At 39.4% G+C, this 16579-nt stretch overlaps 4 protein-coding genes and 1 long non-coding RNA gene across 13 annotated transcripts; 4 read left to right on the top strand and 1 right to left on the bottom strand.

The window, feature by feature from the left end:
- The first annotated feature begins 127 nt into the window (after positions 1–127).
- On the top strand, positions 128–4219 carry LOC143368106 (solute carrier family 35 member F5). Of its 5 annotated transcripts, none has more exons than XM_076810464.1 (9): positions 128–244; positions 1095–1311; positions 1395–1532; positions 2516–2572; positions 2684–2947; positions 3018–3245; positions 3311–3627; positions 3715–3960; positions 4047–4219. In XM_076810464.1, the coding sequence occupies exons 1-9, from the start codon at positions 207–209 to the stop codon at positions 4114–4116; spliced, it is 1575 nt and encodes a 524-aa protein (XP_076666579.1). In that variant the 5' UTR covers positions 128–206; the 3' UTR covers positions 4117–4219. The 5 variants fall into 5 exon arrangements, 3 of the variants coding, with proteins under 3 accessions (XP_076666579.1, XP_076666581.1, XP_076666580.1); XM_076810466.1 differs by lacking the exon at positions 128–244 and adding an exon at positions 326–468; XR_013085159.1 differs by lacking the exon at positions 128–244 and adding an exon at positions 914–1002 and having other exon boundaries at positions 3855–3960.
- A 1987-nt stretch (positions 4220–6206) lies between these two features.
- Positions 6207–10866, top strand: LOC143368104 (uncharacterized). Of its 4 annotated transcripts, XM_076810462.1 has the most exons (12): positions 6207–6460; positions 6529–6583; positions 6661–6804; positions 6884–7003; positions 7076–7216; positions 7293–7362; positions 7435–7731; positions 7820–8147; positions 8220–9534; positions 9610–9815; positions 9916–10106; positions 10731–10866. In XM_076810462.1, the coding sequence occupies exons 1-12, from the start codon at positions 6397–6399 to the stop codon at positions 10827–10829; spliced, it is 3030 nt and encodes a 1009-aa protein (XP_076666577.1). In that variant the 5' UTR covers positions 6207–6396; the 3' UTR covers positions 10830–10866. The 4 variants fall into 4 exon arrangements, with proteins under 4 accessions (XP_076666577.1, XP_076666575.1, XP_076666574.1 ...); XM_076810460.1 differs by having other exon boundaries at positions 7435–7704; positions 7820–9534; XM_076810459.1 differs by having other exon boundaries at positions 7820–9534.
- A 12-nt stretch (positions 10867–10878) lies between these two features.
- Ras (Inosine-5'-monophosphate dehydrogenase ras) lies at positions 10879–15063 on the top strand. 2 transcript variants are annotated; one of them, XR_013085160.1, is made up of 3 exons: positions 10879–11362; positions 12570–14300; positions 14488–15063. XR_013085160.1 is itself a non-coding variant. In XM_076810467.1 (2 exons), exons 1-2 carry the CDS (start codon positions 11036–11038, stop codon positions 13812–13814), a joined length of 1572 nt encoding a protein of 523 aa, XP_076666582.1. In that variant the 5' UTR covers positions 10879–11035; the 3' UTR covers positions 13815–15063. The 2 variants fall into 2 exon arrangements, 1 of the variants encoding a protein (XP_076666582.1); XM_076810467.1 differs by having other exon boundaries at positions 12570–15063.
- On the bottom strand, positions 14848–15543 carry LOC143368114 (uncharacterized). Its single transcript, XR_013085163.1, has 2 exons — positions 15441–15543; positions 14848–15175 (listed from the first exon to the last, which is right to left on the bottom strand). It is a non-coding gene; the product is annotated as an uncharacterized LOC143368114 (long non-coding RNA).
- Aimp3 (aaRS-interacting multifunctional protein 3) lies at positions 15413–16324 on the top strand. The gene is made up of 4 exons (XM_076810475.1): positions 15413–15615; positions 15697–15900; positions 15969–16064; positions 16162–16324. Exons 1-4 carry the CDS (start codon positions 15532–15534, stop codon positions 16291–16293), a joined length of 516 nt encoding a protein of 171 aa, XP_076666590.1. The 5' UTR covers positions 15413–15531; the 3' UTR covers positions 16294–16324.
- The last annotated feature ends 255 nt before the right edge of the window (positions 16325–16579 follow it).

The following is a 16579-nucleotide window of genomic DNA, read 5'->3' as shown; positions in this document are numbered from 1 at the left end:
AAATGTCTCTTAAGTAGCGCCCGATAAGAGACTCGACTCTTACGTGCGAGGAATTCTCATTAGAGACACATTAAACTGTTCTAAATTACAGGAGGAAAAAGTGTGCGCGAATCTAATTGAAATGCACGAGATAAAAATCCTTGCGAGAGACGCGTAGCGCCATCGGGGTGATAACAAAAACTACAGAACGTCATCAGCGTATCAACATGGTTACGGGTAGTTGTTCCGACGCGATAACGAGACGGTAACGTTAGCGTTATAACACTTGAATTAGAATAACAGGCAGCTCGCCGGTGGTTCGCGGAGAAATCCACTCCAGGAACTGTAAATCGGTCCCGCGGGAAGTGTCCTTCCAGTACTTGGCCGAGGAGCGTACGATGCTCGTGGCTTCGTGATACCAAGATGTAGCAGCACTGCCAGCGCATAGATTAGTCGTCAGCGCAGCAAAATTGAGGGTTATCACTATCCGTGAGTCGATCCGCTGTTACACTTTCCCACGAGCGTCATGCCGAATTGTTTATATTCACTATTGTTGCAACTCTTATAGGTTATCTTACTGTACGGTCTCGCACATTTGCCGCTTGTCCACCTGTTATCGGTCACAGAACCAATAAACATTCCTTCAACACGCACGACCCTCTAAAAAACCTTTACACCACGTTAAATTAAAACACCAGCAGACGTGAACTTGTAGCCGGAGAGAGAGAGAGAGAGTACATTAAATTAGTAAAACCTTGAATATTGTTTTTTTGTCTCCTGGTCCAATCCTTCGCTTCCTATCTATGGCCTTTGTGTTACCCTTCCCGCACACTCCAATGATTTATGCGACCACTGTTGCGCAACCGCCTTTCCGTGCGCCGTTTTTCCTTGTAAAGAACCTTCGCCGTTGAAACTCGCTCGATAGAAGGAAACGTCAGACTCCTGAGTTATGTATTTCCATACGCATATTATCTGTGTGTACTCTTTCAAGAATGTTGATACGTCGCGGTTACGAGTCTTGCGGTAACGCGTCGAGCTGCATGGTTTTCGTTGCTGTTTCTGTTTCGTGTTAATTCGAGTTTGTTGGTTTTGTTGACGTAGGGCACATTTTCCAGAGATCAATGCTATCACGATGCCATAATCAAGCAGGAGGAAGGTATTAGGAATATCATGAGCTGCTCCGTAGAATTACGACAGCGTAGACAGCAGGGGATGGCGGAGGATCCTCACAAGCTCGCAGCGATGATGAATAAATCTCAGAGACTTGTCTTGGGACTGTTGGTTCTGTTGTTAGTCGACATAATTTGGGTCTCCAGTTCCGAACTTACTAAAGTAAGAATTAATCAGTATTTATATGAAAAGTACAATCGCAGGATTTGATTGATTCCCAATAATACGTGTGTGTTACGTTTCAGTACATTTATAGAGAAGCAGCGTTTGAAAAGCCGTTCTTTAGTACATACGTGAAAACATCAATGTTTACGCTTTATCTGCTTGGTTTATGTTTTTGGCCTCCCTGGAGAGACCAGTGCAATAAACCAGCGACGTATATGGTATGTTTGAATGCACGTAATTAGTTTAGGAAGCTTTCATAACTACCATTGCCCAGACTTTTTTTTTTGACTTGGTGGAAATCCCCATGGATACCCCCAATCCCCAGAAGGGAGGACTTACGCGAGATCAAACTAGCGATTACATTCGCATGCCTGCCCCGCGGATGCGTATAAGTGTTCCCCGCGCCTATGCCCCCTAATTCAGGGCCCTTCCCGCGGGGACTAACCCAGAACAGGTGTTTCCTCATCGATTTTGACGACCTTCAAATATGTTGTCGGTGACATGATTCTGAACAACTTTTTTCTATACATGTTACTGTCGCTCGAACTTTGTTTCCGAGATATTAGCGAAAAACTACTGTTACTACTATAATGTATTCTGCCGTATACGTACCTACAGTACGCGTCCGTGGCAGAGTATGCGCCAGTATGGGACAAAACAAATGACGAAGCTGGGCTCGCGGGCGCGTAAAGCGCATGCTGGAATAGCGAACCGATGTGAGTCGAGGTGTTGACAGGAGTTCCCACACACCCAACAGGTGCTCTCGAAGGCACCCACTTCCTAGCAAAAAAATTATGTTGTAGAACCAGAGTCATCCTAATATCCGGCGGCGTCGGCACTGCCGAACAGAGTCCGAGTGTTGACGGGCATCCGCAAGTTTCTGGTTCAAATCTCCAAATTCATATCGGTTCGCTACCATGCTTTACGCGCCCGCGGGCGCGCGCGCCCTCCGCATTCATCTATCCCCAACCAATACTAATATGCCCGCGACAAGTTGGGAAGTGTAATGCGTTGCGTCGGAATAAATCAACAGAAGTTTTTCGCAAATATCTCGAAAACGAAGGTCGTGCGGTGGTAACATGTACAGGAAAAATTTGTTCAGAATGTTGAGTTTTACAACATATCCAAAAATCATTGAAATCGGTGAGGAAACACCTATTCTGCATAATTACCATTGCTTCTTCACCTTTTACTGTTGCAGTTCATAGATCCCAATGTGGAAGATGATAATTTCTATTCAGAAGCTAATACAAGTTTGGTAAGCAGAAATTAATTGCAACGCGAAGTATTCTGTGTAAAACCGATCTGCCTTGACTTTCCACCGATCACCGTTAGCGTTAATTGACGATGAAAACTTGTACTATTGTAGAGTGATCCAACATTTGTTCCAATAAAAACACCAGATCACTGTGATCGTTCTTCAGGCACTGAAAGCGATGATTCGTCGATACGGTCTGTAAGATTCAGTAAACTAGCCGAAGTCAGGCACATGTCGGAAAGTGATGCGACAGAAGCATTATTAGCGAGACTCAGTTACCAAGCCAGCTTAAGAGCGGGGGAGCACGCAAGGCGGCAAGCCAATAAGTTTTCGGTTCAGAAAGTTGCTAAAATCGCACTTATGTTTTGTATATTTGTACGTAACAATTTACATTTTACAACGATTGCGTGTACGTTAAACTAAATGCGTATGTCTTTCATTGCAGTGGTTTATGGCAAATTATACCTATCAAATATCATTAGCGAAAACCGAGGCGGGAGTGGTGACGGTGCTGTCCTCCACTTCTAGCTTATTCACGTTATTCCTCGCTGCCTTTTTCCCGAGCAACGGAGGAGATAAATTTACCTTGTCTAAGCTAGTTGCTGTCTCTGTCAGCATTCTCGGACTAGTATGTACAATCTTGCTTTGCAACGAAGCTTACGGGACGAGAAATGTAATTAATCCCTTATACGAGGATTCAGTATACCGATACAATAATCCCATTCCTTTAATTTCCAGGTGTTAGTGGGCCTCTCGGATTTAACCATAGAGACCAGTAGAATACCAACAGGCATAATTTTAGCGCTAGTCAGTGCATTTTTTTATGCAGCTTACATTGTATTTTTAAAGAGGAAAGTGGATCACGAAGATAAGATGGATATTCCAATGTTTTTCGGCTTCGTCGGGCTCTTCAATCTGACGCTTTTGTGGCCGTTGTTCTTTATCCTTCATTACGGCCATTGGGAGGAGTTCGAGTGGCCGGACACGCATCAGTGGACATTTTTACTTATCAATGGCCTGATCGGTACAGTTTTAAGCGAAGTACTTTGGCTGTGGTAAGTTGATAGAAATTGCTCATAGGCCGCCTCGTTTGCTCAACGTTCATCAACCGACGTACTAGGTCTATTAATTTTTATCTGCAGGGGTTGTTTTTTAACATCATCCCTCATAGCAACTTTGGCAGTTAGTTTAACTATGCCAATGTCGATGATAGCTGATGTTTTACTTAAAAAAGTCGAATATCCCTGCATTTTCTACTTAGGAACCATTCCGATGCTTTTAGCATTTCTGACTGTATCTCTTCTGTCCTACTACGATAACTGGGACCCGGTCATGGATTTAATTAAGAGAATATACATTTGGATATGCAGGAGAAACAGGTCGACAAGGTATCATCTGTTAGAAATAAAGACGCCGCGTGGGCTCGAATGTGGCTAGCGTTGCTTGTAATACACTCGGTGCTTTCCAATTACAGGATACCAGATCTCGAAGCAGAGCAAACAGAATCCCTAATAGGAATAAATAGCGGTGAACACGAAGCTTAACACGACAATAACGGAAGAAACTATGTAATAAATGTGTTTTATGTATGTATATTTCTACACCTAACAAATGCTTCGTCAACGAGCATAAAACGTTATCAATGTACTATGTATATGTCTTCTTGATATGGATATCTCCTTCGATGAAAGGATGGATTCTGTACATATTTTAAAATCGAATGATCTGCGCATATTTAATTACAAAGGCATGTTTCACAAGGGTCAGGCAAGCAATATTAAGCATTATAGAATAACGATCGTCGTGTTTGCTTTCTGCGATGCACGTGTTACTGATTTGCCGTCGAAGTTAGATCTCACCTTTATGCTGAACGCTACAATACTACCAGACAATAATTGCGGCATTGTTCGATATACATTGTTCGGCAGCAGAATTGATTCGGAAAAATTTTTTCGTTCGCGTATATCGGAACATTTGCAACAGCCTCTTCGTAAGCACGCTGCGTTTTCGTAGAAAAATTATCAGTCAAATCTACTTGATTATATTCTTATAAAACATACAGGATTAAGGCTATCGAGATTCGTATATAGCTTTTGTATTCGTTGTATATTTTTAAAAAGTTGTAGTATACGAATTGAAAGTTAATTGTGATGTTTTATGCGATATAACGCGTAGATTCTGATAGATTCGTTAAAGGCATTATGTTCCCATCAGTAACAGTGTACTCGTCAGCGACTAGATGCATTGCTAGATACTTGTATATTAAGCTATTGCGAATGGAGATGAATTGTTTACTAGCGCAGTCCGAAGGAACTTACGAAGCTGTCAATGCTACACACGCTCTTTGGTCTCTCGATCTTTCTAAGAAAAGCACTGACATGTACCTCTATCCGGGAAAGAAAGTCTGAGAAACGAAAGGGTACTCGCGTTTCACCTTGTAAAAGCATTTAAAAAAATCTTATTTACGTCGTAATAATTGTTATTGCTCTATCTAAAGTATTATTTTGGTCATCTTTTGTAACATAATTATATATATATATATATATATATATTCTTGTCATCGTTTAATAATCCTTTAGAAGAACAGTAAGAATGGTAAAAGAGCTTGATTGGTGTTTCGTTGTATGTTTAAAGCCAGCAACCTAGCGCGTATTGTTATGTAGGAATATCTGTTGAATATTATGTACTTATTTGTTGTATTGGAAACGAAGTATGCCCCGAGACAATGCCAGTGAGACATTTGTGCAATTTTAATGACATAAGACAGGAAAAACGGGAAATATATATTAACTTTGGACCAATTTCAAATTCGATTATACTAACAGCGCACGGCGGCGGAGCGAAAATTGAATATTGACCGATACATTTTATGGCATACAACTTTTATATAAGAGTGATAATTGTATCATCTTTCGCAAATCTAGTCAAAATAATTGTACTGATACATTCCTTCGTTAAAATAGATTTTACATACGCTATAATGTTATGAACAATATATTTATTCCGCGGAGATACAACACACGCCGATGTATACTTCGTTACATTGATTATATGATTTCTAGAAAAGAGATGATACTAATCATTGTTCCGACCGATAACGCGCACAATTTTCGTTATTCTGCAATAACGAGAAGAATAAAAGAGCATCATAAACATGCGTTACATGTTTATAATGCTTACGGAAACGCTGGAACTTGCACATGATAAAATATGTTATACGGTCTTAAGTAAAACCTTATTACGATATTTTGCAAAGAAAGTAACGAGGAAAATCACTATATAAGTATAATAACGATAGCTTAATATTGTGATATAATTATTATGGTGCACAAATATACTTCAATTTAATGTAACATAAATGAAGGTATTAAATACTGATGTAGATCATAGTTAACTGTTCCTGCATCTACTACAGTTGTATATTTGTTGTACATACGATATTTTAAAATTACAATTACAATTATATACATATTATATATATATATATATATAAATACATATATCATTAATAAAACAGAATGACTGATCACCGTAACATCTTAGATCTTTTTGTACAGGAAACTACCGATTCTTATTAAAAATAAAAAGATTATTCGTTCAAACGTGAATGTTCTTTTATAGATGTGCGCGGGAAAGAACATCTGAGTTCAGAGAAACAAGAGCAATCCCACTTGAATTATAGAGCTGTTGCTCTGTAAACTGTAAAGCATGAAATTAACGTTGAACCTGTACAGTTTTCGTATTCCTCCTAACATTAATCATTCACACAGTTGATCCAGGAATTTATTTTCACAAATGTTTTAAGAAAAGCAGAAACTCTTGAAATGTACGATTGCTTCAATATGGCATACCAAGATAACGCAAATGCTATTCACTTGAACATAAAAGGTAAAGGTGACTTAAACCATTACTAATCCGATCATGATATAACATTTAGAGAATGAATATAATTTTAGTAAACAGTGAGAACTTATTACCAATTCCACAAAAGTATAATGCAGGATCATTGCGGTAAGTGTCTAACTTATTTAAGTATTTGCGTGTGCGCTTATCTAGGATGTATTTTCATTTATTTTAAACGATTTTAGCATACCGGCTGATCCTTCTTGGCCAAAAATACCACAACGCAAATTGGTTGATGATGTGGACGATACTATTGTACCTCCGTGCATAGTCACTTTAACCGGAACACCCAGAAGGAGTCGCACAGTGGTTCAAGCCCCGTTGAACCAGTAAGTAACTGACCAGACTTTCCCGAGGTTTTATATAAATCATATCGACGATTAACTGGCCACGTTGTTTGAAATTCAGGTCTCCTAAATCTACGTTAACCAAGGACAGTGCACATTCTTCGTTTCATCAACAAAGAGTTGCCTCGAGTATGCACACCTTGAAGAAACTTCCTGGTTACGTCGATCCCCGTTTCAAAAAGTATCTTCCTTCTTTTATACTTAAGCAGAATTGTGGCTAACTTAAAATGTGGCTAATGTGTTTTTCGAGCAGAGTTACGAGTGTTAAGAGAAATCAAGTGACGTCAATGGAATCGTTAGAGGAAAAGGCAGTGCAACCGGACGTTGCTGGCTGCACAGAACTTTGGAGTAATGGAAAACTGGGGAAGCCGATTCCTAAGAGAGATACTAATGCGTACAAATCACTTTTAATCGAGAAGACTGTGCTTATTAGCAATTACTCTGTTAATGGTTATTATATTTTCTTACAGGCAACAGGTGAAACTGGAAGAAGAGAGGCTTCGCATCACAAGAAGAAACGAAGAGGTCAATGCGAAATCGGTAAGCATAGTATGTATATTAAAAAGAAGAATGGAGCATTTAACAATCTGTTATTGATCTCAATTTTACAAGGATTTATCGCCGCAAATTCCTCGCAACTCCGACTTGTACGGCAACACGAATAAATGTATTCGGGAGTCTAAAGAAAATAAGAATTTTAATATCAATGAAGAAGTAAATTCAGAGCAGAAACATTGTATAAATAATTCGGAATCGAAAAATGTGGGTAACGTTTCGGAGGATAATGGCAGAAATGAAATTACAGAGAAAGATAAATGTATGAAGAACACAAGTTGCTATGAATACATGCAAAAGTTAGGGGTGAATGACGCGAATACACAGGTGGACATAAGTTCTACACCAGTGCAAGTATATGTTCCGAAATTTCATAATTCGAATCCTACTAGACATACGAATGTCAGCAAAATATATTTCCTTATTATTTTAATGTATTTAGGACAACAATGGGCAGTTGTTTTTCGTGTTAGACAAGAAATTTCAGCCGCATCCTTTGAATGCGATACATCTCGATACAATCACTATACCTCAAGAATATGTAAATCAATGCTACAATGTAAAAGTTCCAGTTCTTACTTATAAAAACATTCCAATGCAAATACCACCCAGTGCAGAGGCAAATAATGCAGCGCAACAGTGTCCAAATCCATGTTTAACAAAAAATGAAGCAGGACAATGCGCGCATCCTCCTAACACTGAGTTATTGAATCAATTCACACAAATTACTTCGAACAAAATGCAAAACATGCTTAAACCTCTGAATAATGGTAATGCTTATTTAAAAGAACGTATTTTCAGTACTTTCATTTTCACCTGTTCTTCATATTACATTATTCTAGACACTGGAAAGCAAATAGCTGGTAATAGAAATATCTGTGATAGTGGGAAGAATATAGTAAAGCTACAAAATTCTGGACCTGCTGAAAGCAAGGACCAGTGTTCGAAGCCACACGATAATGTTCCTGTTACGAGCGCATCCAGAACAAACGCAAGTGTACCCAACAGATTAGAGTGCACAAAAGTTCAGAGGCAACAAGAATCTAGCGATTCCGAGTACTATATTCCCACTGTGATTAAAAAGAGCGTACATAGTAATGCGTTTCAACGTTTGAACGCGAAGAAAGCTATGTACAATACAAGCGGGGATGAAACAACGGATTCTGAATTTATTACTCAGAAAAGTGTTCAGAAGAAAGAACTTATCGGTGTAAATAAACTCACACTAAAAGCTAATAGGATTAAAACTAACATGCACGGCGATGTGAATTCAGTTCACGAGCCGGCAAATTTTGTATCCAAAGAGAGAAACGAATATCTTGAGTCAGTACCACCAGCTAATGTAGTTACCAGTGATCAGGATCAACCATATCAGGAGCGCAAAGGGGCTGTCTATGAAACACAAACCAGAAATAAATCCGAACAAAATTTACCTTCCGCGAGAAGTGAATGCGTTAAGAAGCTCTGTCGGAATTCCGAACCACATATCACATTTAAACAAAAGAAAGCGACAACAAAATTTTCCAGGAAAGCGAGATCCTATTTTCAGAAAAATCCTCACCCTGCATTGGCGGATTCCGACTATACTTTGGTATGGCCCAATTGTCAGTCTAACAGGCACAAGTGCAGTCAAATGAACATCCACAAATTTAATAATTACAGAACAAGAAAGATTGGTCGCCGTTCTAACGCCAAATTACCCCTGCACGACAGGAATGCAACAGCACGGATTGATAACGGTGTGAATTTTGTCGAACAGAAGTATTTGCAAGATGATCAGGACATGGACTCCTGCCAGGAAATGATAAAGGTTCTGTCGAAGTCGTGCCTACAAATGGAACGTTGTAAATGTGATATGTCTCCGGGGACAAACACGGATGATACAATCGAAAGGCCGAAAGGTATCTCCCCCAAGACGCAAGAGCTGTTGAATAAAAGCTACTGGGAGTATTACAACAAATTAAGGCACAAGATACAGAATACTGGCAGCATGGAGCGGCAGTATCTGCACCAACTGGCAATGGATACGCCAGAGGCTAAGAAACGAAAGACAGACGAGCTGTACGATAAAGAGTTACAGGCTCAATCGAAACTGAATCCTGAACTGCAAACATTGCAACAGTGCTCGGCTCTTTCTAGCATGATCAACAAGGCATTGTAAGTATCGTAAAAGAAATATCTATTTCAAGAGACTTGAACAATACACGGCTAGGCTACAGTTTTATTTTACAGGGACTCAAATCTTCAGTCAGATATCGCGCAAACAAAACAGTTATGTCGGAACGGAAGTACGAATGCATCGCCGGATCCCGATGCCCCAAATGTGAATGCAAAAAAGGTGGCTGCGAATTTGACTGATACTGAGCCTATGTTTGACAAATCGAGATATAACAGGAATACAGATAATGATAAGAAATTTTTGGAACTGAAATCTATCAGTAAGTGTCCGCGTTAGTTAACGATTTAGACTGTTGTCTACTTGGTGGCGTTTAATTAGTATTAGTATTACAGTCTGTATTGAATTTCTTTGGTTTTTAGTATTTTTCGGTGGTATGCTGTATATTTTAATAATACTTCTACCGATGTTGTACGACTACTTTTATCACGAAGAGTACGACCATTACGAAGATTTGAGCTATTTGGAACTGATAATGGAATACGTTTTATCATCGTTCAAGGAAGCATTTGGCGGAGCCTTGAACGGCGTGAAACAAATTTTTTTCTACCCAGTAAGATTACAGTCGAAGTTATGAAATACGCACATTTTAAACGAGCCGCAATAACAATGTTGAATTTTATATAATCTTTGTATCGTTTCTAGCATGCGTGTAAGAAATGCAATGTTGCATAAATTAGCGATGATCGCCGCATCATGCAAAAGCTTAAACACATTTTACTATGGTTTGTTCTTCGTCTATTGATCGATGTTTACTTTTGTAACGGACAAGTATTTTTGTAATCGATTCTGCATGTGTGTGTGTACTCGCATATTTCTGTATATGTCTTTACTATTACAATTTTATTTAAACGCTGCTTATTATTAAACAAAAATCAGCATTTGCGAAATCGTTCAATCGTCACTGTGCATTCTAAATTCGCATCAGTAAGCCGCAATCACTTTGCCGCAATTGCTTCGAAGCGAAACGTACATTTTCAAATCGAAACGGGAAACTAGTTGCCACTCAAACTATCCGCCAGATGGCTGCAAGTGGCAGTCAATTTTTTTTATCATTCCTTAATATTAAAATACCTCGCCTAACAAAACCATTCGCAATCAAATTAAAGGTAAATTTCCTCTTCCTTATTTCCTTCTCTATTTTAGCAACCATTTATAATATATAGGTATCTTACAGGTTTTAGCGACGGTTCCAGTGCAGATGGCGTCACAATTTCAACGACAGCGGCGCCCTCGCCAGGCGACACACGAGGCACTGCTTGCCAGCAGACTATAAAAGCACTGTGCGCACGTTGATTTCGGTCATTTCGTCTGGCGATCTCGGATCAGGTGTCAACGGAGGACCCGTGTTCCAAACATCGGTGCTAAAAGAACGTGCAAGCGGCAACTATTCCTAGATTAACCGCGTTATTAAATACAATTACAATAATCCCCCACGAGGGAAGTCGTAAATAGCCGTCGACTCGAAAAAAGGAAGGAAGGATGGCAGACTATGTGATCGGCAACACGAAATTGGCAGACGTACCGCTACCAGATGACGGTCTTTCAGCTGTACAATTATTCGCGAACGGTGACGGTCTCACCTACAATGACTTTATCATTCTGCCGGGTTACATTGACTTCCCTGCCGACGAGGTTGATTTAGTGTCGCCGCTGACGAAGAAGATCATGCTTAAGGCACCGCTTGTATCATCTCCCATGGACACAGTCACTGAATCGGACATGGCCATTGCCATGGCCCTGTGCGGCGGGATCGGTATCATTCACCATAATTGCACACCGGAGTATCAAGCTAACGAAGTCCATAAGGTATATTTCTTGGCTTTCATATATCCTCGCTAGCAATTGTCGCGCAGTTTCCGTTCGTCCGGCGACGGCCCCGCGAAACGTCTCATTCCGTATGCACACAACACTAGATACAGGTTTCGTTTTACCTTGCACAGGCTGTTTTTTTCTTTTTATTCTAGCAATGATACGGATGCGTAATAATAATGAATGTGCGACGTATGTAACTAACAATCGCACAGTGGCTCAGAACTAAAATTCAGCAGCTCGTTCCCTTATTTTGCTCGAAGAAAAATTTTGAAATATTTTATTTCAATGGTGATACATGAATGAAATTTATTTTTATTAATTTTAGACATCGTCTTCGATAACGTCATTTACTAACAGCTTCTCAACATCTTCATGAAAGTATGAATTTTCTCGGAATTTTTTTTTCTATTTTTTACTGAGATTGGTGATATGAAAGAGTCTGAGGAGAACAGTGCATCGAACAAATAGCTGATTATTAACATTCAGTACTCTCGATTTAAATAACTGAATGTAGTAGGCTTGTATGCAATTTCATTCAGCTAAAAATTACGAGGAGTGAAAGAGAGTTAATAAAGTTTTAGATTACACTACGTAGAATCTCCATGGACCTTACAGACTTCTCTACATTTCTTGTTATTTTTCAATCCAATTTCTTAATTGTGTTCTTTTACCAACCTAGCTTCACTTACAAAAAGAAGGAACTTACATTCTGAGGGTGAATCTTCCACAATTTAAGTCACAAATCCTAAACACTTGAAAAACAATTGTCCGATGCAAAAGCAAGACTTCAAACACGTGGAAAGAGTAATGAAACTTTTAAATGTTTCGTTTTAAGGTTATACTTCTCAGATGTACACCTGTTTACACCTTCAAAATTATTTGTAGACAATAACTTGGGAACTGACGAATAAGTAGACGAGTTTTTTTGAAAAATAAAAGAGGTTTCTCGTAACCAGTCGAGCTGCTAAATTTCTATTCCTTACCAGCGCAAGTCGTTGGTAAACAATTTTTGCCTTTGGTAAACAAATTGTCATTGGCTGGAGCTTTTCGTAGGATCTTCCTGTCGCTTTATTGGATTATTTATTTTAATCCCATTTGCGGCTATATCTCTGTACATACTTATTGCATTAGAGAAAGTAGGAATGTTTGAAATCTAATAATGCTTGTAGCATACACGTGACGCTTGCACTTGTGCTTTTAGGTGAAGAAGTATAAGCATGGATTCATTAGAGATCCCCTTGTTCTGTCGCCCGATCACACAGTCGGAAATGTTTGGAAAGTGAAAGCTGAACACGGCTTCTGCGGCGTTCCCGTTACAGACACTGGGAAGGTCGGGGGTAAATTGTTGGGTATAGTTACATCCAGAGACATCGACTTTCTGGAGGGTATACCAAATCAGCAATACACGAAGTTAGAGACGATAATGACGAAGCTAGAAAATCTAATCACGGCGAACGCTGGTGTGACGCTACAAGAGGCGAATGTGATTCTTGAGAAATCTAAAAAGGGTAAACTTCCGATCGTTAACGATAAGGGAGAGCTAGTATCTCTAATGGCAAGGACGGATTTGAAGAAGAACCGCAGCTATCCGAATGCCAGCAAAGATGAGAACAAGCAGTTGTTAGTTGGCGCTGCTATTGGCACCCGTACTACAGATAAGCATAGACTGCAACTTCTTGCTGCGGCTGGCGTCGACGTTATTGTCCTGGATTCCTCTCAAGGCAACTCCAAATATCAGATCGAGATGATCAAGTATATTAAAACCGAGTACCCGGAACTGCAAGTAATTGCCGGGAATGTTGTAACGACCATGCAAGCTAAGAATCTTATAGAAGCTGGGGCCGATGCTTTACGGGTCGGGATGGGTTCTGGTTCTATTTGCATTACTCAGGAAGTTATGGCTGTGGGGAGACCTCAAGCAACCGCGGTGTATAAAGTCGCAGAGTACACCAGAAGATTTGGTGTACCTGTTATAGCCGATGGCGGCATTCAATCCATCGGGCACATTATTAAAGGCATAAGCTTGGGTGCTAGTACAGTTATGATGGGATCCTTATTGGCTGGCACCTCGGAAGCACCAGGTGAATATTTCTTCAGCGACGGCGTGCGTCTTAAAAAGTACAGAGGCATGGGCTCTCTAGAAGCCATGAATAGAAAAGATGCGCACGGTTCCGCGATGGATAGATACTTTCATAACGAAATGGACAAGATGAAAGTAGCTCAAGGTGTTAGTGGTTCGATAGTAGACAAAGGAACTGTTTTAAAATTCTTACCTTACTTGCAATGCGGCATTAAGCACGGATGCCAAGATATCGGGGCAAGGTCTATCTCTGCTCTAAGATCTATGACGTATAGAGGGGAACTAAAGTTCGAAAGAAGAACACCCTCTGCTCAACAGGAAGGGAATGTTCACAGTCTGTTCTCGTACGAGAAGAGGCTGTTCTAATTAGGTAAATATTAAATGAGCAAATCTTGCGAAAAGTACCTGCATTTAATTGCATATGACTTGTCAATTTTAACGAACGTTGTCTTGACAGAAGAGCAGTGGTATTTTTTAACGACCGACAAGTGAAATTCATTTCATGATTATCATGTGTAACAGAATTTATTTTAAACACTCAATTTTAATCTTACCAACTCGTCATTGTATACAAACTGTTCTACGTGTATTTACAAAGTTCTATTTAAAACGCAGATATGTATTTTATACATATGTATGTGAAAGCAAAAGTATGCAAGTTAGTTGAAAGAACACCGCCTATAGAAACGTCGATTCCCCGAAAGACTTTCTGTTACCTATTCCTGTAACATTTCGATTTATCACCACATGCATGTATATGTGTATCTCTTAAGTAGATTAATCAGTTTAATGGCAACGCGAGTACCGCGCAGCTATGACTGATTCCTGAAACAAATTGTAACTGTATGTACTGTGCCCGGATGGAAAAAAGTCGGTTGAAATGTCACAGGGGCAAGAGGGGTCCTTCGCTCGCATTGCCCCCGCCCGCCCGTGTCCCGTTTGCTTACTTTGTATTCGTCCACGTTGTCGCGCCAGCCAATAGGGATATACTATTCGGACCCTAGAGTTTCTCGACCGACTTCTTTCCATCCGGGCACAGTACATTGCAATATTTTTTTCTTGCTGCATTCAGTGTACCTGATTTACATTAAGATGTACACCATTTAAGGCATCCTGGAAATCTCATTAAAATTTCTACTGAAATCTCGAAGAAAGTTTTTTACAAATTATAGGAAACTTCTCTTGGGTATTTATAATGCGGCAAGAGGAAGATTTATATTAATGTGAAACCGAGCAACTAAATGCCAAACTGTGGGATCATTACAAGGTAGAAGAAAAATTAATCAGCTTAATTAGTTATCGGCTGATTACTCATTCCTGTTGCAGCGTGATAGAAACAAATCTAACGTAGTAGATTCCCGCTGTTTTATCATGTACTTCAACGTAATTTATCGAAATATATTTTTATGACCCTCATTTAATACGAACTGTCTTTTAAGGGTGGAAGACTTAGGTCCACGTATTTAAGCTAAGTCGATTGATTTTGTAATTTTGAATATACCAACTAACGGGAGTATGTTGCGCCACTCTAATATCTGCACCCCGCAATTTTTCTACAGGCGTTGTAATAATAAATTGTATATTTGAAATAAACCCTTAACTGACGTTAAATATATTCACTGTACGTTGTTTCGATGATTGCCTTATTTCCAGTAGAAGTTTGCCTTGACCAAGGTGATGAGGCAATTATCTCAACCGTGTATTATACATTATAGGGCGGAGCGATACTAAATAGGCGAAAATTTAAATTTGAATTTTCAGTTGGCCTAGGTGCGGGATAGTTGTCTCTTGATTAACCAAACGCAGCTGTAAAAAAGTTTTGGAAAAATATTCATGTCTGCAGGTTCATTTTTCTCTTAAAAATGCAAAAAATAAGCTTATTTTATTATTCAGCGGGACAACTATCCCGCACCCAGGCCAACTGAAAATTTAAATTTTCGCCTATATAGTATCGCTCCGCCCTTTTTACAAGTCTCCCCATAACACACTTACGTCAAATATCGCGCGCTTTCCAAACATAACCTACAAGTCACACATCAACGGGTATAAAAACAAACGTCGAGCGAGTAGAGAATCTGGAACGATGGTTTTGTGCAATATCGAATGTTTAGAAAAAATTTCAAATTACCTAGATGTTCCACCTGTGCAACTGGAGATGCACGAGAATGTAAATAACGAATTATTTATGGAAATATATTATATTTGAAATGGTCTGTAGTCTACACATATCACTCGTGTCATGTTTTAGACGATCGTTCACACAGAACAAGCGTCGAACCAAAAGATTGGAGGGTTTAGCACTATAATTCAATGTTTAATCAAAAATTCGAAATGCCCTGACATACTTGGAGATAATAGAGAAGTAGAAGCTCTGTCGCGGCAATGGCTGGAATATGCTGTTATCTGTATCAATTATGCTGATACTCCCGCTAATGCGAAGAGGATCTTGCAGGTAATGCAGGTATTTAACATTATGCACGGAAGAAATGAGAATTAATAGTATATTCTATTAATCTACAGGAGTTAAACACTGTGCTAAGGGATAACACGTACTTAACTGGCACAAAAAGAACCATTGCCGATGTTACCTTATATTACGCTCTACATTCAATAATGGTAATACAAAAGAATATAGCATAAGTAGGGCACGAGAATCCTTAGTACGCGCGTTGCATGGATCAATCTAATCCCCTTGCCCCATTTCTCTTCACAGCGGGAGTTAACGCATCAAGAGAAAGCTCTGTACGTGCACGTTTCAAGGTGGTTCGACAACGTGCAGCAAGAAGAAAGATTAAGGCAGCAGTTAGACTTGATTTCTTTTGATATGCTACATTTATTCTTATGAGTTAAATAAATACACAGTAAGAATTTAATAATCGTTATAGATTATCGTTGAAGTAACTTAAAAGCATGTGAAAATATCCACGTGCAGTTACATATTTATTTGTTAGCATTCAAAGGAAGTGAAATAAAAACTGGATATACTTCCGAATGGCGCCAGTGGTCGATCGACACGAGGTTTGAGGGGAGGGGTGGGGAGGAAGTGTGGACCCTAAATCTAAAATTGTAACTTCGGGTATTTATTAGTTCCCGGAATATTAATAACAAATTATTGTTAATTTTTTTTACCT

The sequence above is a fragment of the Andrena cerasifolii genome, chromosome 4, assembly GCF_050908995.1.
Source record: "Andrena cerasifolii isolate SP2316 chromosome 4, iyAndCera1_principal, whole genome shotgun sequence".
Lineage (NCBI taxonomy): Eukaryota > Metazoa > Arthropoda > Insecta > Hymenoptera > Andrenidae > Andrena > Andrena cerasifolii.
This window is presented reverse-complemented; position numbering and strand designations above follow the sequence as displayed.

What these genes read in the sequence shown, in the direction of transcription:
- LOC143368106 (XM_076810464.1), top strand. Translation starts at nt 207, where the DNA reads ATGGTTACGGGTAGTTGTTCCGACGCGATAACGAGACG. An exon ending in ATAAACCAGCGACGTATATG is followed by an intron (nt 1,533 to 2,515) that starts GTATGTTTGAAT and finishes TTACTGTTGCAG; the next exon opens with TTCATAGATCCCAATGTGGA. An exon ending in AGCGAAGTACTTTGGCTGTG is followed by an intron (nt 3,628 to 3,714) that starts GTAAGTTGATAG and finishes TTTTATCTGCAG; the next exon opens with GGGTTGTTTTTTAACATCAT.
- LOC143368104 (XM_076810459.1), top strand. Translation starts at nt 6,397, where the DNA reads ATGTACGATTGCTTCAATATGGCATACCAAGATAACGCAAATGCTATT. An exon ending in GTTCAAGCCCCGTTGAACCA is followed by an intron (nt 6,805 to 6,883) that starts GTAAGTAACTGA and finishes TTTGAAATTCAG; the next exon opens with GTCTCCTAAATCTACGTTAA. An exon ending in GTCGATCCCCGTTTCAAAAA is followed by an intron (nt 7,004 to 7,075) that starts GTATCTTCCTTC and finishes TTTTTCGAGCAG; the next exon opens with AGTTACGAGTGTTAAGAGAA.
- Aimp3 (XM_076810475.1), top strand. Translation starts at nt 15,532, where the DNA reads ATGGTTTTGTGCAATATCGAATGTTTAGAAAAAATTTCAAATTACCTA. An exon ending in AACTGGAGATGCACGAGAAT is followed by an intron (nt 15,616 to 15,696) that starts GTAAATAACGAA and finishes GTCATGTTTTAG; the next exon opens with ACGATCGTTCACACAGAACA. An exon ending in ACGCTCTACATTCAATAATG is followed by an intron (nt 16,065 to 16,161) that starts GTAATACAAAAG and finishes TTCTCTTCACAG; the next exon opens with CGGGAGTTAACGCATCAAGA.
- Ras (XM_076810467.1), top strand. Translation starts at nt 11,036, where the DNA reads ATGGCAGACTATGTGATCGGCAACACGAAATTGGCAGACGTACCGCTA. An exon ending in AAGCTAACGAAGTCCATAAG is followed by an intron (nt 11,363 to 12,569) that starts GTATATTTCTTG and finishes TTGTGCTTTTAG; the next exon opens with GTGAAGAAGTATAAGCATGG.